The 21,900-nt window shown below is 38.2% G+C and overlaps 1 protein-coding gene across 1 annotated transcript; it reads right to left on the bottom strand.

The window, feature by feature from the left end:
* Positions 1–543: 543 nt before the first annotated feature.
* On the bottom strand, positions 544–21,728 carry RBBP4 (RB binding protein 4, chromatin remodeling factor). The gene is made up of 12 exons (XM_016217753.2): positions 21,639–21,728; positions 20,933–21,080; positions 16,481–16,626; positions 8,008–8,181; positions 7,558–7,673; positions 7,280–7,440; positions 7,048–7,174; positions 6,833–6,910; positions 4,888–4,964; positions 4,718–4,775; positions 4,519–4,629; positions 544–1,514 (listed from the first exon to the last, which is right to left on the bottom strand). The coding sequence occupies exons 1-12, from the start codon at positions 21,652–21,654 to the stop codon at positions 1,449–1,451; spliced, it is 1,278 nt and encodes a 425-aa protein (XP_016073239.1). The 5' UTR covers positions 21,655–21,728; the 3' UTR covers positions 544–1,448.
* Between the last annotated feature and the right edge of the window lie 172 nt (positions 21,729–21,900).

Below are 21,900 nucleotides of genomic sequence, written 5' to 3'. Positions count from 1 at the left end.
GGTTAAGGATATTCAGATTTCCTTAAAGATCATACCTTGTGAAAATGATTTTTGGTCAGAGTGATCTACTACTCAGTTAAACTGAGTGATTGCAAAGAATCAGCCATTTTATCTGGTTATGGCACTTGGCTATAAAGGCTTTCCAGAACCTCTAAGTACAGGCCCCAGTGAAGAACATACTGGGGAGATTCAACCTGTGAGAAAAGGTTCATATGCCTTTTCCAAATTTAAATTTTGCCTTAAAATCTTTCTGCCACACTGCCTTTGACATTCTTCCAAGTCCATGTAGTTCTCTGCAGATAGACTTAAAAAAGATATTATTTAATCAAAGACTAATCTGTGCAGCTAGAATTCAGTGTTTTATGTCTTTCACTTTCCCTGAGGAGTAAAGCTCTTTTCTATAGCACTGGGTCTATTATAATGTATTCTGCTCTTGATAGTCAAAGACCATAGAAAATAACTGTCATCTGAAGAATTCTTCTAGAAGCCAGAGACTGGTGTTTGACAGATATTATATACTAAATAAAGCCCATCAGCATGGGGTTATGTAGAAAAGCAATTTATTCCATTATAAGCACTTACACAGTTAGTCATGGAGAGTAACAGGCCTGCTGGTGAAACAGGTCACTCAAAACAGAGATGGTACCAAACTAGTGGTCAAGGACTAACTCCTAAAAAAAAAAAAAGCAACTCTTATCCAGGATTAATTTAATTTTAAAAACAAATACAAGCTATTGATTCACTCTTCTCAACTGGACAGTCTACCTGTGGTATAACTGTCAGGTAAAAACATACATCTTTACAACTTGGTGGTCCCAAGTCTTTTTTAAAAAACCATTTCACAGAAAGGAAAGAAATAATATGAAAACAGCTCAAGAAATACACTAACAAGCAAAAATATATGGAAAAGAGGAACACATAGTTTTGACTTAACTCAAGAAACTGAGAGGAGATTGGTCTACATAGGAAATGTGCATCCTGGAAAGTCAGGTGTGAAGATTTTAGAGTAGGAATTTATATGACTTGAATCTCCCCTAATTCCTGAAAACATCTTGCAGTACATACACTTCATGGCTCACACACCTACCTCATTTGGCTCTATTCCTTACTTCTAGCTTTTGCTTAAATGAGCCTGAAAAACTCGGGGATATAGCATACGAAGAAAAATAAAATAACCACACACAATATTCCCCTTTAGGTGGCTACTTTAGGTCTTTGTTACTAGAAAATTCCTGAAGAAAATTTAAATATAAGTCTGTGGCTTTGCTGAATCAAGCCCCTCAGTTAATATTTAGAAAATACCCTTGGTTTGGGCTAATAGCACTGTTGATGGTACCTATTATAGAGGGATAGCTGAACAAAGTCTGTGTCTCAAAACCAGTGTTAATCAATATCGGGGTTGAGAGGAAAAAAAGGGCAGTCTAAAATTACAGCAAGTGCAGACATATCTAAGAGCCCTGTCCTTCTGGATCCACACTTCCTTCAGGGTCTTCATCATTATAAATGTTCTCTGCCTGCCAAAACAAGAAAAAGAGAAAAGGGTATTTAGTAAACATGAAGACAAGTTCTTGAAATTAAGGTTTCAAAAACAGAATAGACCAAGTCAAAGATTATGGGCCATATAGTCTCTATTGCAACTATTCAACTCTGCAGTTCTTGGACCAAAGAAGCCTAGACAATCTGTAAATGAATGGGTATGTCTACATTCCAACAAAAACAGACAAATGGCACAAGGGCAACACCCTGGATTAGTATATTCCCACAAAGCTGAAGTATGGTTACCGAATATCTTGATAACCTTTTTGAGCCCCTCAGCCAGACATTATTCATAATAGTCAAAAGTTAAAAATAGCCCTGGCGAGTGTGGCTCAACTGGTTAAGTGTCTTCCCGTACATTGAGAGGTTGCAGGTTTGATTCCCTGCTCGATCCCCGTAAGGAGCAGGCAGGAAGGAGCTGATCAATGTTTCTCTTTCCCTCCCCCTTCCTTTCTAAAATCAATTTAAAAAAAAGTAAAAAAGAACACAAATGTCCATAGACTGATGGATAAAATGACATAACCATACAATGAAATATTTGGCAAGAAAAAAAGCCAGTCACATATTGTATGATTTTATTTATATTAAATGCCCACAACAGGCAAATCCAGAGAGAAAACAAATTGGTGGTTGCTTAGTGCTGGGTGGACTGGAGGAAAATGGGGAGCAATGGCTAATGGCTTTTCCAAGAATTTTTATAGAGCTCAATCCCCCATCTACGGGTTAGTGGAACTAAAGCAACTCTCTAATCAAGTTCCAACTCTCTAATCAAGTGTTTGGTCTTTCTGGAGACCATCCCCATCTGAGGCTGTATCTAGGGGCTCCTTAAGTCACCTCCTTAGCATAAATTCAGGTGTGCCCCAAAGGGACTCCTTATAAACAGCAAGAGACTCCTTTGTAATAACTATGTATGGTGTCAGATAGGTACTAGACTTACCAGGGGATCATTTCTTAAGTCAGCAATTTTCAACCTTTTTCATCTCATGATACACATAAACTAATTGCTAAAATTCTGTGGCACACCAAGAAACACATTATATTTTTTGCCAATCTGACAAAAAGTTTTTGACTCATTCACACTGGACAGCTATTGTGTTGGCTGTTGCAATTTTCTTTCTTTCTTTTTGACAATCTAAGGGGAAAAGAGGTCAATACCCCTGACTAAACAGTCAGGTATTGCATATTTTAAAAATTCTTGTGGCACACTGGTTGAAAATCACTGTCTTAAGTTATATAAATGTCTAATTAGTATGTTGTACACCCAAAACTAATACAGTATTACATATCAATTGTAGTTGAAAAAAATTTTAAATTATTTTCTAAAAATAGCAAGAGACTCCTAGCACTCAGGAAATCCTAAGGGTTTCAGGCACTCTGACACAAACCAGAACAGAGACCAAATATTTATTTCTTATACCACAATTATTAAAAAAACAAAACACAACTAAGTAACAACTTGGCCTGGAATTGATGGCCTTGAAGGTGATGGAGTTCCCATGGCAGTTACTAAAATACATTTAACTGAGAGATTATCGAAGGCAGCCCTTTTCATCACCTTCCTATTAGAACTCTCAACTTTTTATATTAATTTTCTATGGATGAGGTGGATTTTGTTTACACATGTAACACATCCTTGAAGAATACAAAGAAATCAGGAACTCCCAAAATGTACCAGCTATATTTTGGCAAACAGACTTCTAAACAAATACCTACAAGTATTTAAACATAAGACCAGATACACATAATTTATATACGAGGGATTCCACCATGCTGTTCTGCAACCTGCTTTTTCTCTACTTAATGTCATGAATATTTTACAAAACTAAGCATACTTCTTTAATACATACTATTCCAAAGTACAGATGTAGTATATCACTTATTAATCTCATAGGCCACAAATACTCTCATTAATAGTGCTCTTCTGTAGAAAAGTTTTAAAACATTTTTCCTCCTATTGAGCCAAAAACTTTCTCCTGAAGTTTATTCCTGGCTCCAGATCTATCCTGAGACACCAGAAGTTTTTTTTGGAATTCTTTTCATTTATCAGGGTACCATCACTGAAAAATCATGGAATTGTTTTGTTTTGTTTTTTAAGTTGTGGTAAAACACAAACATAAAATTTACTGTATTAACTATTTTTAAGTATATAAAACAGTGGCATTAAGTCCATTCACCTTGTATATGACTACCACCACTATCCATCTCCAGAATACAACTGTTTTCTTATACTGCTTTATATTAGAGATTATAGTTATCTCTGTTAAATTTCAATCACTCTAAAAATTCAAAGAAAGGCAGTAATATCCAATTGGAGAATAAAGGCAAAGAATGTTTCTGAAATCTAGTAGTTTCATGGAGAAATGGTAGTATGTGATGCTGAGACATTGTGGTAGGAATTATGCTAGGCATGTCCACAGACCATTTCAAGGGAATGACTATTCTTAGATAATTAACTGCTAGCAAAGACAGAGAAACAGGAGGCAAGCCAATAAGTAGGAGGATACAACAGTCCAGCAAGTGGTACTGAGAACCTGAGCAAAACACTAGAGTGTGGAAAAGACAAGAAAGTTAGGCATGTATGTTTGTATTTGTAAGATAAATACAGATTGGAGAAACATCACAGAGACAGACAACATAAAGTCTGACAAGTGAACTAGACCTAGAGGTGAATAGATAGTGGAGGAGAACTCTTGAATTTTCAAGTGTGGCAAGACAGGGAAACACCAGAGCCATATAAAAAAACAGCAATGTCAGGAGAAAAGGGGGAAAGGAGCAAAGTTCGGTTGAGTCTGAGATACCAGTGGGATAACTAGATAAAGGTAAAGAGCAGGTAGTTGAAAATATGATAATGTACGGACAAGCACTAAAGTCACACTAAGGAGCACACTGAAGAGAGATGGCAGTTGTATTCATGAAGTATATAAATATGAGGTGATACTACACCTCCTTTATTTAACATCTACAAAATAACTAAATACTTACCATTTGCCACACTTGCATGATATTGTCTTCTGACACAGAACAGATCACCCAAGGTTCATTGGGATTCCAGGAGAAATCAGATATCTTGGCAGTATGACCACCATGAATAAACTGAAGAAGGGAGGAAAACAAGATATAAAGAGCAGATAGAGGATACTAAATTACAGATGATTTCAACTGCTCAATGTTTGTAACATACCAACAACTCCGGTGGCCCATCTTCTGCATCTTCTGGGGATTGTTCCTCTCCAATTTTACTAGCACAAAAAGATTTTTAAAGGTTAAAACAGATTTATCCTGAGTGAGTAATTTTGGAAAGTCCAAGTAAAGAAAATAATTCCACAAAAAAGTAACTAATACAAGACTTACCTTAAGTCCCAGACATTCAGTCTGCGATCAGTACCACTGGAAGCCAAAATAGTCTCATTGTGAGGTGACCACTGAACCTACACAGAAGAATGAGGGAAAGAGAAAAGTTTTCAATTACAAAACTGAATGAAAAGTACCTAACATTATATTTAACAATTCAAATTTTTGTAAATAAAAAGGAAGAATTCAAAGTATTTCTTAAAACTGATTTTTACAGAAAGGGGGAGAGGGGAAGAGAGAATTGATTTGTTGTTCTGCTTAATTATGCATTCACTGGTTGCTTCTCGTACATTCCTTGACTGGAGATCGAACCTGTAACCTTGGCATACTGGGATGATGTTCTAACCAACTGAGCTACCTGGCCAGGGCCTCAAAGTATTTTAGACACTAAAGTTAAAACTGACAGATGAGATCACTTTTGGTATGAAAATAACCCATTATTAGACCTAGGATATCAGCTTTTATTCTGCTTGATTTAATATTTTTGAAGACCTCATTTTATTTTTTTTAATCCTCACCCGAGGATATTTTTTCCATTGGTTTTTAGAGAGAGTGGGAGGGAGAGAGGGGACGAGGAGAGAGGGGAAAAACATCGATGTGAGAGAGACACATCAATTGGATGTCTCCCACACGCGCCCCAACTGAGCCAGGAATTGAGCCTGCAACCAACATACATGCCCTTGGCTGGAATCGTACCTAGCACCTTTCAGTCCCCAGGATGATGTTCTAACCACTGAGCCAAATGGGCCAGGGCTGAAGACCTCATTTTATTTATTCTTGTCTAATTGTGACCTCTAGTCAAATATAATCAAATTCTGACCTAAGAACTATAGTACAGATCATACACACAATTTCCCAAGTACTTGTTATGAATTCAGCATTTTACAAAAGATTGATTAAAAATGACTTATTATAACAATTTTATTAAAGTTAGCTACTACACAGGCAATAATCACATAATTGTTAAAACTGGTAAGAAAAGCCCTGCTTCATGGTAAAGATAAGAGGGCATTAGCAACCAGTATTTAGGGAAAAATTTGGATACCCTCCAGGCAACACCACCATTATAAGCAAGGACAACGACATAGGTTGAAACTAAGTGCATAAGAATATGGCTCACATAGAGCCAAATTTAGATGTCACACTGACAGACCAAAATTAATTCTGACGACCCTTAGGGTCTTAACATTCAACAAAACAATGTTTTTTTATATTGATTTTAGAGAGGCAGGGAGAGGGAGAGATAGAGAAACAGCCATTTAAGAAACATCAATCCGCTGCCTCCTGCATGCCCCATACTAGGGATCAAGCCTGAAACCTGGGCATGTGCCCTGACTGGGAATCTAAACCGACACCTTCTGGTTCATGGGACTTTACTCAACTGAGTCACATTGGCCAGAGCCAAAATAATGTTTTATCATAGTGATATACTAAATGGGCCTTCCCTCACTATAACACTTTAAGTTCTTTAACAGCAAAGACTGTAACATATTTCTCACAGTACCCTTGCAATAAGCTTTGAATACAAAATTACTTCCTGAATTCAGCTAGAGAGCTTTGCATGTTAAGAAAGGACCTTAGCCCTGGCCAGTGTGGCTCAGTTGGTTGAGTGACATCCCGTGTACCAAAAGGTCACCTGTTTGATTCCCGGTCATGGGAGGCAACCTATTGATGTTTCTTTCTCCCTCTCTTTATAAAATCAATAAAAATATATTTTAAAAAAGGGAGGGAAGGAAGGAAGGAAGAAGGAAGGAGGGAAGGAAGAATGGAGCTTAAGGTGATGAGGCAGAAAATATGGAGCCAGTATAGAAAAAAACCCCAATTCCTACAGAGATTTAGCACAGGCGCATAGAACACCTCTATTAATACAGCAATGGAATAAAGCATGCCCAGTCACACATCAAGGTCTTCCTTTTAAAACAATTATAGCCTTAGTTTCTCTTACCTGGAATATTTCATCCTTATGTGATTCAAAGGAATGTAACTTAAGTTTCAGATTTCTCAGATCCCACAAAGCAACAGTCTAAGTACAGAAAGGAAAGAAAGAGTAATCAATATTTTTCATGAGAAGAAAAAGAAAACCCGTAAGTAAAAGATCTCTGCGCATTCAAAAGCCGCCAGAGAAAGTCACCGTTTTCTTTTAAAATAAATCAAACTAACCTTATCAGCTGATCCTGTGGCAAGAATGAATTCACTATAAGGATTGAAAGAAAGGCAGTTCACTTCAGCAGTGTGAGCATCAACTGAGTGGCTTGGTTTCGAAGTATTGTTTGAACGAGTATCCCAGCTTTAGTACAAAAAGGTAAAACAGGAAAAAAAGCTTGAAATGGGTAACTAAATATAAAACTTACATAATTTATGAAAAATTTTTTTTAAAATGGATTCTACTCACATCATAAGTTTCTGATCATCAGCAACGGACCCAAACAGAGACTCATGGAGCAGATGCCAGGAAACATCTTCTACGACTGCTGTATGCCCTGTAAAGATGGTCTTCGCATCCACAACTTTTCCTTCCTTTGGAACAGCACTGATGTCCCATAGGCAGATGGTCTTAAATGCAAAATTAACTATTATAGAAAAGGAAGATTCTCACTTCCCCACATACCCCAGAGAAGAAACAAACTGATAACAAGCCCAGATTTGCTTGAAAACAGGAAGGATACACACATGGTCATCTGAAGCACTAAGTAAATGCCCACTGAGATTTGGGTTCCAAGAAAGCCCATAGCCTTCCTTCTGATGTCCACGAAGACGCAAGTCTGGGTTGCACTCTCCAGAAGGATCTGCAAAATAACAGATACATCAAGACTATCCATTTCACTGCCTCTTTGGGTCTACTGAGCATAATGAAATTTTTATCAACAGGTCTAAAGCTCTTAATATTTATAAACAATACAGACCCATTATGACCAAATATATAATGCTTAAGCTGCACCATTGTTCTGTTCTATGTAAAGCAGCATTTTTTTTTCACCTAAAGATGAAGATGATCGACACATATCAATATAAATCACAAGATATTGCATTATACAAGGAATAACAAGCAACTAAAAGACTGAGTGGAGCAATGTATTCCCACAATGACTCTATTTGCATCTGAATTGAAGTGGGCAGTACCTGGTTTAGAAGGATGTTTTGTATAGTCAAAAACAAGAACATCACTGGATGGAGTCTTTGTTGCAATGATGCAAGGGTTCTGTGGCATATACCGTGCCCTGTTTACTTCTCCTTCGTGGTTGATCTTGATTTCTATTTCAATTTTTCCACTAACAGAGCCAAAACCTCCAAATTCTGTAAATAAAAATCAATTGCAAATGAAGACAAAGCAAGAGCTACTTTCTCTATAAATCATTCAAAGTATTACACAGGCAAGGCTTTTTATCAGCGAACTGGCTAATACTAGAAGCAATCTAGACATTTGTTAGCACCATAAAGGGCTTTCACACTCATTTTATTTGATTACCACAACCCTACATCACTGGGAAGAGTTATCTCCAAAAATTTTATACAGTAAAATGGAAGTAGAGTACCTACAATTGTTCACAGTGACATGACTATGGCAGAACCTAAAGTGAATTCCTATTTTTCTGATTCTTAGCCTAGTACTCTTTCAGCTATCCCTACAATAACTCTAGCTAGTTATATACCTAATAAGAGTATTATGTTACTATCTAAAATTAAGGAACACTATGGACTCCACTTCAAAAGTAGGTTCTTAACAAGAAGTTTTCAAATCTCATTTAAAGTGCCAAAAAATGTGCTGAATAAATAAAACCTAAGTTACTATTTTAACTAAATACACAAAATGTGCTAGGTACTAAAGAGTCTCTCTTATCCTACCTATTTGAAGCTCCAGTTTGGGATAACCTTTCTGAAATATCATCATCCCACTGTACCTTCTCCCTACATTGTTTCTCTTAGTCTCTTGAGGAAAAACAGAGCCACAAGAGCTAGTTCCATTTTCCTAACCCCCACTTATACTTGCCAACCATAGTCCTTGGTTGAAATAAGCCAGGTAGTCAAGGACTAGACAAAAACATTTTTTAAATTCATATTTGACTATTGCATGCCCTTAGAGTTCTCCCAAGTACCATTATAAAATGTATAACACAGTATAATTTGTGGTTATGTAAATCTTGGCAAACAATATATAAACAAAGGTAGTTAATGATTAGTCAAGGAATTATACAAGGCAGCATGATAAGGTACCTAGTAAGAATCAAACCTTAGACTAAATGACTCTGCCCCTTACTAGAGCTTGGTGTTCTGGGGAAGACCTTCAATTTTTCTGAGCTCCAAATACCTTATCCATAAAGCAAGTTCTGGGAGTAAATGAAAATGCTATCAATAGTATTGTTATACAAGTATACTTTGGAGGACAAAAATCTTTTCAAAAAGCAAGGACACAGGTGGGTAATATGGCTAGCAGGTTAGATAACTTTCAACTTCAAAATAACTTTTACAAGGTGAAAACCAAATGTTTCAAAGAGGTTAAAAACCTAAAAACAAAAGTTCAAAATAGACTCTAAAAAAGCCACATTAAACAATTTTTTCCCAAGACCTCTAGACCATGGAGCACCTACAATGTAAAATATGAAGGCATTGCCTGGCTGACGTGGCTCAGTGGATGAGCATCGACCTATGATCCAGGAGATTGAGGTTCGATTCGAGGTCAGGGCACATGCTCAGGTTGTGGGCTCGATCCCTGGTAGGGGGTGTGCAGGAGGCAGCCAATCAATGACTCATCATTGATGCCTGCCTGTCTGTCTCTCTCTCTCCCTTCCTCTCTCTGAAATCAACAAAGATGTATTTTAAAAAAAAGGCATATAATACACGATTTCAAGGAACTTTTAGTCCAAACATGGGGAGATAAGCACACAACTACAGATGACTATGACAAAAAAGCGTAACTGCCAGAAAAGAGATACCAATAACAAATGAAGTGCAATAGCTGGCATGGAGCCCAGAGAGCAAGTAATCATTACAAAATATGGGTTATTTCAGTACTGGTATATACTAAACAGAGGGCGCCTCCCTAACTGTAAAGTCCATCAATAAGAAATCAGCATAGAGGATTTATAATTGAGGTTTTATAAAGAAGAAGACTTATCTATTAAAAAATAATTAGAAGTTCCCCAAGTTGAAGCTGATACGTCAAAGGCCAAATTTGAAGCAGGAAAGACAGACTGTGGCATTAATGTAGTCATGGGTGGCTTAACGACTGGGAAATGTTCTAATAAATGTGTTAGGTAACTTCATCATTGTGTGAATATCATAGAGTGCACTTACACAAACCTAGATGATCTATCCTACTATACACCTAGGCTAGCTATATGGTATAGACTACTGTTCCTAGGTTACAAACCTGTATGTAGAGCATGTCACTGTATTGAACACTGCAGGCAAATATAACACAATGGTAAGTACTTGTGTACTTAAACATAGAAAAGGCACAGTAAAAATATAGTATAAAGGATAAAAAATTGTACACCTGTATGAGGCATTTATCATAAATGGAACTTGCAGAACTGGAAGTTGCTCTGTGTGAGTAAGTGAGAGATGAGTGAATGGCCTAGGACATTACTATACACTATTGAAGACTTTATAAACAAGGTCCCAGAGATCTCCCCCTGCTTTCTTCTGACAGGGTCAGAAATAGAACATCGAAGCTGCTTCATGAACAGGGATGTGGGCTGAATTGGAAATACAGAGGAGAAACTGGCCAGGTAAAGTGTAGATCACCATTAAGTGACTGCCAGGAGAGAGTGAAAGGTGGCCTGAGGATCAGTAGGAGTAACAAATCAAGATGGAGAGATAAAGGAACACAGGGAATTGTCAGGGCAATGTGGTTTTGGCTATTGCATGTTGAAACAGTGGTCAGGTTAAGGAACTTTGTGACATTCATTAAAAAGTGTGTTTAGCTTAGCTGGTTTTGCTCAGTGCTTGTAGCGTCGGCCCTTGGACTCACGTGTCCCAGGTTTGATTCTCAACAAGGGCATGTACCTCAGTTGCAGGCTCGATCCCCAACTCTGAGGCATGCAGGAGGCAACCAATTGATCTCTCTCTCCTCACTCCCTCTCACTCTCTTTGAAAAGCAATGGAAAAAGATATCATTGGGTGAGAATTAAAAAATAATAATAAAAAAATGTTTAATTAATATGGAAAGTGTGTAGAACTAAGGGCTTTTTTTTTTTTTTTTTTTAATCCTCTTCTAAGGACCGGCTGGCATGGCTCGGAGGCTGAGCATCAACCTGTGATCCAGGAGATTGGTGGTTCGATTCCCGGTACGGGTGCATGCCCGGGTTGTGGGCTCAATCCCCAGCCGGGGGCGTGCAGGAGGGGGCTGATCAATGGCTCTCTCATCATTGATGTTTCTATCTCCCTCTCTTTGAAAGCAATAAAAAAAAAATAAAAAATAAAAAATCCTGTCCTGAGGATATTTTTTCCATTGCTTTTCAGAGAGTGAGATAGAGAAACATCGATTGGTTGCCTCCCGCACGTACCTGGACCAGGGCTGGGGGTTGAGCCTGCAACCGAGGTACGTGCCCTTGGCAGGAATTGAACCCAAGACTCTTCACTCTGCAGGCTGATGCTCTAACCACTGAACCAAACCGGCTAGGGCAGAACTCAATTTTTATTAATCTTCACCCGAGGATATGTTTTTATTGATTTTTAGAAAGAGGGAGAGGGAAAGGAAGTGGGGGACGACACATTGATATGAGAGAGAAACATTGATCAGTTGACGCCCATTCGCGCCCTGACTGGGAAGAGGGATCAAACTGCAACCATTTTTGGTGTTCAGGACAATATTCCAAGCAACTGACCCACCTGGCCAGGGCTCAATATTTTGACTTTGGAAATTTGTTTTTGGTTTCATTAAACTTAAATGGCAAAAAGGGCTCTCTCTGGCACTGAACTGATGGAAGAAATAAAACTTATCTATGCTTTACATCATTACAGCCTGAAAATATTTCCAAAGTACAGGGACAGGATGGCTCCATGCTACCACAGAAAGCCTTTACTGATGTGGCAGTGACACTTAATACTTGTTAAAGTAGATCCTGTGAACCTGCGTCCTTGTACAGGATCTCAGGTCCTCAATAAACAATGTACAGTAATGTACTCTGAAGGTCATTCAAGTTAGAACTGGAAGGGATGTAAAAGCCCTCTGAATATATAGCACTGGAGGGACTGGCTCTTCTGTGCTGAAAAGGTCAGTGGCTGACTGATTGGGATGTAATCTGTACAATCAAAATTGAGGTGCTATGAGAGGGTATCAACTGCCAAGCCCCACAGATACTGTTCCTGTTAAAGAGAAAAAAATTCCTCCTAAACCATATATTCTTCCATTTCTTCCAGGAAATTCAGCTCCATTATAATCTTACGGGACCACTGTCATATGTGTGGTTTGTCATGGACCGAAATGCCATTATGTGGTACATAACTGTGCAGTAAACTGAATGACTATCAAGGTTTGACTGTAGTCCTATTTTGTTTGCTTCTCTCTCTATAAAACATTATTTTAAAATTTTGAGGTATAATAATCCAGTAAAAATGTTTTGCTTGACAAATTTTTACATAAAATATACCACACTGTGGGAACTACCACCCATCAAATATAGAGCATATAGCCCCTCAGAAGGCACTATTGTGTCCTTCCCACCCAATACTCCTACCTCCACAAACTTAGGTAACCAGAATTCTGATTTCTACTATACCCAGTCACTTATTTTTAATTCCTCATCTGAGGATATTTTTTCCATTTCTTTTCAGAGAGTGGAAGGGAGAGAGACACACACATGGATTGGTTGCCTTCCCACTCGCCCAACCTTGGGGCTGGGGATCGAGCCTGCAACCGAGTTATATGCCCTTGGCTGAAACCAAACCCAGGACCCTTCAGTCCACGGGTCAACGCTCTAACCACTGAGCCAAACTGGCTAGGGCCCAAGTCACTTTTTGAGCCCATAAACATTTTGAAACTAAGAAGAATAAATTCTAACATCCTGAGTCAAATATTTATTTCATCATGACTTAATAGTTTATTACATAAAATTGAGACAAAAGACTAAAGATAACTTTTTAGAAAAAAACCAAAGCCAATTCCCCAAATAAGTTGCCAAAATTAAACTTGTTGATATCTGAAGATCTTGGTAACCGACCTGAAGTAAAATTTTACATCTAATCTATTTTTCAGGGCTTAAAATGTGACAATAGCCAGACTAAATCTAATATAAACACACAAATTCTTTCTAATGCCAAAACAGGCCTAAGCCAATTTTTAGTTCTTTCACTTTGAAAGTTCAACAGTCTTTTGAAGTTATCTGCCATCAATTAACTCATATAAAATAGTGTCATATATATGATAATTAATTACAATAGTTCAATCTGAAAATCAAGGACATTCTATCTGGCCAAGGAGAGACACTAGAAAGCTATCTACCTAACAACCAACCAAGAAACTTTAAGAGACATTAGGATATATCTATTTCCCCCACTGTTGAGACCACTGGAGAAAGGCACCAAGCCTCTCTAGTGATCTGAAGATTTGGGGGGCAGGGCGGGGGGCAGGGGGGGAGAAAAGTAAAAAGAGGAAGGAATGGGAGATGATATGTTGTGTAATCTTAGGGCAAGTTACAAAACATAAATATCAGTTTCCTTGAGGATTAATTAAAGTTTTACTGTATAGTCATACAAATATATCATACATATTACTGGTATTTTTCATTGTTCTTTTACTATTAAGCATTATTAAGAGAGATAAAGGTATCATTGGAACATAAAAGTGAATTGGTTTGATGCCACTCAATAACTTGGTTACCCAAAAAAGACTTGAGTATGTATGTTAAAAGATGCCATTTCAAAAACTAACAGAGAAAATGTAGTAGTCAGCAAATGGTATTTAAAAAATTGCTAACCACTTAGAAAAACGCTCCAATCCCTAATTCCATACCGAAAACCAGAAAGATTTTTTTTTTTTAAATGTCTTTATTGATTTCAGAGAGGAAAGGAGAGACAGAAACATTAATGATGTGAGTCATTGACCAGCTGCCTTCTGCACGCCCCCTACTGGGGATCAAGTCCGAAACCCTGGCATGTGCCCTGACCTGGAATCAAACCTAGATCTCCTGTATCACAGGTCAATGCTCAACCCCTGAGCCATGCTGGCCAGACAAAGATTTAAGTTTTAATAGTCAAAACATAAAAGTACCAGAAAACAACAGCTCATTATTTAAAAATCTTGGAATGATGAAGGCCTTTCAAAATCTAAAGGGTATCAGAGGAAAGTTAGATAATTAAAAACACATAGCTTCTAGTAAGATTTAAGATTATGAAATACATATATGCACAACCCAAGGACACGGACAATGGTGGGGAGAGAGATGGGGAAGGGGGATGGGACGGAGTGGAATGGGTCATTGGGGAGAAAAAGGGACAGCTGTAATATTTTAAACAAAAATAAAATTAAAAAAAAAAAAAAGATTATGAAATAAACTTGAAAAAATGATCTATGACCTATTTATTGGGGATAGCCTATCTTATGCACAGGTAACCCAAAAGGAAAAAAAAAAAAGAGCAACATAAATAGGCAGATAAAGATAGACAAAAGACAAGTATTTTTAAATATATTCGATATCATGAATAACTTAAAAAGCAAAGTAAAATAAGATTGTAGTATTAAGTTCAATGTTGGCAAGGGCATAGAAAAACACCAATACTTCTGCTATTGGTGGGCAATGTATAGCAGCATCAATTATACTTGAAAATGTCCTTGCTCTATGATCAACATTACTCAAAAAAGTATTCTACAGCAAAACTACATAAGTTGCATGTACAAGAATTGTTTTTGAAGCCAAAAGATCGGAAACCACTTAAATGTCCATAAACAAGGATGGTTAGTTATGGCAAAGTATACAGCCATCAAAAAGAGATAAGCCTTCATATGCTTACACAGAAATTTGTTCAAGATATATTATTCCAGAAAAGAATATTCAATGCTGTATTCCCAGTACCAAGAAACATATCTGGCCTACAATAAGTACTTAACATGTCTTTTGAATAATTCAATAAGTGGGATAGATAAGTCATTCAGAAAACTATCAATTTAACAGTGTTCTATAGGGAATAGGTTTATAGGTTTAAATATCAAAGCAAATATGTTTTGCTTTGATATTTAAAAATAATTTATTACATTACCAGATATTTGTTTTGTGCCTAAATAACCAAAAACCCTACTTATAGAAAATTTTATCTTCATCACATATAAAGACTAAGAGTTACCTAAAACCATAGCTAGTGGCACATCCAGGTCTTAAGCCCAAGTCTAAGTTCAGGGTATTTTTCCCCCGCCATCACTAATGCCTACCCAGAAAATAACTTTCCAGTAATCATATCCTATAGTTACACACTTGGGCCAGTAACACAAAATATTTGCTGACCTTTATCCTGAGAACTTATTTTGCATTCTGCATCACTCTAAGCTAAATATGGAATGATCAAAAGATCAACAGCACATTACAATCCTGGAAAATAACCGGAGCCCAAAATAACTTAGATAAAAGAATGGATTCCACTAATCAGAAGAAATCTAAGATAATAAACATTAAACATCTGTTTATTAGAGCACAAATCTTTTTTTTTTTTTTAATTGATTTCAGAGAGAAGGGAGAGGGAGAGATAGAAACATCAATGATGAGTCATTGATGGGCTGCCTCCTACACAGCCCCTACTGGGGACTGAGCCTGCAACCCGGGCACATGCCTTCACCAGGAATTAAACCTTGATCTCCTGAATCATAGGTGATGCTCAACCACTGAGCCATGCTGACTGGGCAGAGCACAAATCTTAAGAGCCTATCTTCTAATTCTCAGTAATAATCTGAATTCAAGGACAACAATAAAGGAAACTCATTTTACTTCTTCTGAAAGGGTAAAGAGTATTTCAATGAAAAGTTAAGCCCTGAGGTTATCTCCTAACAATAGGATATAATTAAATGGCTCATTTAATTTTTATGTATGTAGTAAGTGCCATGGTTAAGTCATTTCTACCACTTCAAGCCTGGAAAGGGTAATTTAAGCCAGTGTTTCTCAAATCTTTTTTCCATTATTGCCCCTTTAAGAAATCCTAAGACACTTTCCTCCCCAAGATAAAATTTTAATACCAGATATCCTGTATATCTATTTATATGTCCTATGTATATCTGTGCTTTATACATTCAAAGAATAAGATTGTTTTCAAACACACCTTTTCCCCAAAAACCAATTTTCACATCCCTGGGGCAATATATCCCATGTTGAGAATTCATGCATGCACAGCAATAATATATGTTGGATTTTTGCTTCTTTCAATTCTAGAAATTCCCCCAGCACCAAATTTGGTAGAGGAAGGTTTACAGAAAAGGCACAGAACCAACTATGACTTAAGTATGTCTCTGACAGCTAATAATCTCTACTGCAAACTCAGGTTTTCCAAAGCTTAAAATCTTGTTTCTATCTTGAGGCTCCTTTACCATACTATACATCCTTTTTATGACAATTCAAAGGTATGAAAAATGTAACCCACAGATTCCTTCCTTCACCTTTAAGATTCCTACCTCCTTTTTCACTGTCGTAGTGTGAAGCATCAAACTGAGCATCATCATTTGGGAGTTGCACACTGGCTATCACAAGATGGTTTTGTTCATCCGACGTGTGTGTCCCCAGGACAAGTCGATGAATGCTGAAATCTTTCCCTTCTGGTCTGTAATAGCAATATATGGTCACTATTCAAATTAACGACATTTACATCTATGCAAAAGGCACTACTACAACCAGGTCTTGGAAGAAGTCATTTTCTACTTTAAAAAACAACAACATGTTTTTATTGATTTGAGAGAGAAAGGGAGGAGAGAAACGTTGATCGGCTGTCTCCTGCATACCCCCTACTAGGGATTGAATCCAAAATCCGGGCATGTGCCCTGACCGGGAATCGAACCAGTGACCTTCCTGTGCACAGGATGACAACTAACTGAGTCATACCAGCCAGGGCCATTTTCTACGCCCCCCAAAATATGTTTTTATTGATTTGAGAGGAAGGGAGGGGTAGAGAGGAAAGAAAGGAGAGTGAGTGAGGGAGAGAGAGGGAGAGAAACATTAATTTAAGAGAGAAACATTGATTGGTTGCCTCCTGCACATACCCTGACTGGGTATCAAACCTGCGACCCAGGCATGTACATGGGACGATGCTCAACCAACTGATCCATACCAGCAAGGGCCATTTTCTGTTTAATGTAACTTCCATAAAGCCATGTATAAGGAAGACTACATAGCAGTTAATTTTGTAAGTGCAGTAAATACTCACTTAACATCACTAGTTTCTGTGACTTCAAGCAAAATGACATACAATGAAGCCAATTTTACCACATGCTAACTGATATAAATAAGGGTTAAGTTCCTATGGTATCTCATCAACTTTATAATGAAAAAAATGTCATTCAAGGACCTGCTGTATTTCTTAACTTGATCAAAAATTTACAATTACTTTGGGGAAAGGTCTAATGAAATAAAATGTGAATTAACTACTCATCCTTTACAATTGGTTGGAGATTTTATATATATATATATATATATATATATATATATATATATAAAATTGTTGGGTACATTAACACTTCTTTAGGTACTTCTTTAGGTTACCCTCATCAAAAGGGAAAGGAAATAATTAGGTAAACTAATTGTCCAAATATTTCCTAACTGCCTAATCAATGTACACACTGGAAGTATGATGATGATTTAAGATGTGATTCCTGCCCTAGCCAGTTTGGCTCAGTGGTTAGAGCATCAACTCAAGGACTGAAGGGCTGCAGGTTCAATTCCAGTCAAGGACACATACCTTGGATGCAGGCTTGATCCGTGGCCCTGGTGGTGGTGGGTGTGGGAAGCAACCAACCTATGTCTCTCACACCGAAGTTTCTTTCTCTCTCTTCCCCTCCCTTCCACTCTCTCTAAAAAATCAAAGTAAAAAATATCCTCAGGTGAGGATTAACAACCATGACCAAAAACACAATTCCCGTCCTCAAAAAACCAGGGGCAATTAGGCAGTCATGTACACAAATGATTAAAATACAAGTCAATATACACTACATGAAAAGTACACAAGAATACAGGAGTTTAGATAAAAAAGATTACTTCTGTAACGAAGGAAGTGTTCATGGAAGAGGTGATACCTGAGCAGGTCACAAAATGAGATAAAACCTGGAAGAGTGGGACACAAGCTTTGGAAGACAAGCAGGTATTCCAAGAAAAAGGAACTGGCAAAGGAGAAAGTCTACAAAGTGCCAGACACCATGAGTGCCAGATACATTAGGGACTTCACATACCTTGTCTCACTTATATACCGTAACACTAAGAAGATTAAACAACTTGCCTTAGACCATACAAGTACTAAGTAACAGAAGTAGGACAAGTTCAAATCTGACTCTCGGTACAGGAAAGCACAGTGGGAGAGAAGGCTAAAAAACAGATTAAACTCAGACTCCAGGAGAAAGTTGGGGTGGGACCTCCAAGTAAAAAATATATTCAGTTTGGAATATGTCATGTTTCAGAAGCCAGTAAGATAATCCACAGAAAATACCAATAGGCAGCTGAAAATTCAGAAAGAGCCCAGAAGTTGGGCCTAAGAGATAACCAGTAGGAATTCATCTGCACAAAGGTGATGGACAGCTACATATTAAATAGAAAAAGTAGAGGAAAGAGGGCTGTCAACAGAAAATTGGGAATCCTTGTGTTTGGAACCAGAGGAAGTGAGAAAGAAAGAATACTATCGAACTACAATTATTTTTTTAAAGGATGTAAATAAACATCAAAAACAAAACATATACACAAAAAAGCACTTGGCATTAGAGATGCTTGTTTATAAGTAATCCTCATCCTTAAAAAAACAACAACAAAAAAACATTGTTATATGAGTAAAATACACAAAAAAGGGGAAGGAGCCCGGCTAAAGTGGCTCAGTGGTTATGCGCCGACCCATGAACAAGGAAATCAGGATTCCCAGTCAGGGCACATGCCCAGGTTGCAGGCTCGAACCCGAGGGTGGGGGTGGGGTGCAGGAGGCAGCCGATCAATGATTCTCTCTCATCACTGATATTTCTCTCTCTCCCTCTTTCTGAAATCAATAAAAACATTTTTTAAAAAGGTAAGGAAAAAGGCAGGGTATTTGGATCAATGTCAAATATTATAAAAAGATTTATTTACCTACATTTGCTAGAGTAGAAAGCCACTAAGATGATTTTAGCCCTTACAGTATTCTAATTCATTGCTTAGCAAACCTAGCCAATCACTACATTAAGTGGGAAGCTTTTGGGTTTCAGAATAATTTAGTAGGTATGGGGTGACCAATATTTGGGACCCACTGGTTCAATATAATTTAGCATGTAACTGGTAAATCTAGAATCACCAACTATTTCTCATCAAGTACTCTGCCACAAGTTCCTAAATGGTTTGAACTACCATTGAGAACTCCTGACAGAAATAACTCCACTTCTGAACTCAAGTAATTGTTTTTACATTTGAGTAATTTTTAAAAATTTTTCAATTACAGTTGACATACAATATTATATTAGTTTCAGGTGTACAACTCAATGATTAGACATTATATAACTTATGAAGTGATTACTCCCATAAATCTAGTATCTAGTATCCTGACACCATACATAGTTGTTACAATATTACTGTCTATATTCCCTGTGCTGTACTTCACATCCCCTTGACTACTTTGTAACTACCAATTAGTACTTCTTAATTCCTTCACCTTTTCCACCCAGCCAGGCCCCCTCCCATCTGGCAAATGTCAAAATGTTCTATCTATGAGTCTGTTTCTGTTCTGCTTGTTTTGATTCCACGTAAGTGAAATCATATGGTACTTGTCTTTCTCTGACTTCTTTCACTCAGTATAATACCTTCTAAGTTGATCCATGTTGTTGCAGATGGCAAGATTTCATTCTTTTTTATGTCTGATTGTGATGATCAGTTGAATATGGGAATTCCTGGTAATAAGGAAGCTTCCAAGTCTAAATTTCTAGGTATTTATTATGGTTTTGTTTAACAACCGTAGGACAGAACCATCTTTTAAATGCTACTGCACTTAACTTATTAATAAAATTTATATCAAAGTTTCTATTACTTGTTGAGTTGAAGCAGACTTCTAAAGACCAAAGATTGAAGGAATTTATTTTTCAATATACATAAAATATAATTTTTAAGTTATTCTGAAACCAAAAGTTTTATAGTAGGAAACCCATTATTCCAACAGGCACACTGGTTTTGCTAAAACTTGAGCCTTTCGTCATACCAAGCTGAGGTAATTTTTCCTTCCTCTCATCATTTTATCTTTGCCACTCTCAAGAAATTTTTTTTAATATTATAGGTTAAACATATGAAGTCAAGGCAAGAAGAATCTTATCTAAATTTGTATGCCTTAATAAGTGGCACCTAGACCCTCAATAAATGTAAGCCAAATTAAATATTTTATCTCCTCTATTAGAGGTAAGCTAGACATGTGACTAATCTCTCACCATGCATAATTCCCTCACAGGGAAACATCCCACCTTCAGGTGTTAGTTCTAAGCATCCTAAGTATCTTTCTAAAACTGCTCTGAGAACATGCAAGTATATTTACTAGTTATACCTGCTTCTTCAAATAGACTGTGCTCCTTGCAGGCAGGTACCATGTCATATTCATCTTTGTATTAACCAATGACTGTGAGATTAAAAGAACTGGACATACAACACTTTTGAAAGATGACAAGTTTTCCATTATTGCTTGGTCCACTATAGTTATACTATGGCTATTCAATCCAGTATCGGAAAAAGAACAGCATGTTTTCTTTTATCAGGAATAATAAGTAATTTTACATTTTGCCCACTTTTTGGCCTAGAAAAAGATGTCACCAATAGGTTTTGATCACGTGCCCCCTAAAGATGACTAGAGAGAAAAATAGGGAAAATCAATGTGAGAAATCTACATTGAGGACACACCAAAATAAGGTTCGAGAGATTCATATCACCTGGTTACATCTGGAAGCCACTGTGCAGTTAAGCTGGGCCACTCCAGAGCATGGGTCATCACCAAATCGTAAAGAAAAGGGGTGTTCTTTTTCCATATTTTGTACTCCTCGTTGATCACACGTTCTTCTACTGCGTCATCAAAGGCTGCTAAAAAATTAAAAACAAATTTAAGTTAGCGAACACAACAGAAACCGAGCCAACACTTCCAAAGCTACCCGAGTCCTGATATGAAGCAGGTTTGTCTAAATTTCCCCTATGCGGAGGCACCAACACCCCTCCACCTTCGCGGGTTGGAACTACTCCCCGGTCATCCAGCCACACACTCCGTTAGCCGTTCGGGTGACGGCGCCGGGCCTCAGAAACTGGCTCCCTATAGCGGTAAGTCTACGGGTCCTGCGAAGAGGCCCGAGAACCGACCCTTGGGTATAGGTAGCTGTGCAGGGCAGACCCGGAGAGGGAGCAGCGCAAGGAGGGACCAAACACCCGCCGGGGCCCCACTGCCAGTTTCACGCCGCAGAGGCGGGCCTCCTCTCCAGAGGAGATGGCGCGCCGTTAGGTCGCCTCGCGGGGCGATTTCGCCTCACGCCTTCGATGGTGTGGACGGCACTCAGCAGAGTCGGGCCTGCCCTCACTGTTAGGCCGTGTGGACGCCACGGCACAAGCCCGGCACCACTTGTCCTCCTGAGGCAGCTCCGGCACCCTCACCTTCCTTGTCGGCCATGGCGTGCAGGCAAGCCAGGGGGATCCCGAGGTCTACCGTTTTGCAGGAGGGGCGGGGAGGCTACGGGCGCTCTCTCTCCTCGCGCGGCCTCTATTGTTTCCTGCTGCCCCTGCGTTAGGGTTGCTTCGCGTACCTTCGCGCCAACACCGGCCAATCGGAGCGCACCGAACGGCGAGGTGGGCGGGCAATCTGCTTTCGCAGCCTATCCGGACGCGTGGAGTCGCTCTCCGCGAAGCCCAGGCGCGC

Source organism: Miniopterus natalensis, chromosome 9, assembly GCF_054644295.1.
Source record: "Miniopterus natalensis isolate mMinNat1 chromosome 9, mMinNat1.hap1, whole genome shotgun sequence".
Lineage (NCBI taxonomy): Eukaryota > Metazoa > Chordata > Mammalia > Chiroptera > Miniopteridae > Miniopterus > Miniopterus natalensis.
Note: the sequence above shows the minus strand (reverse complement) of the source record. Positions and strands in the feature narration are given on the sequence as shown.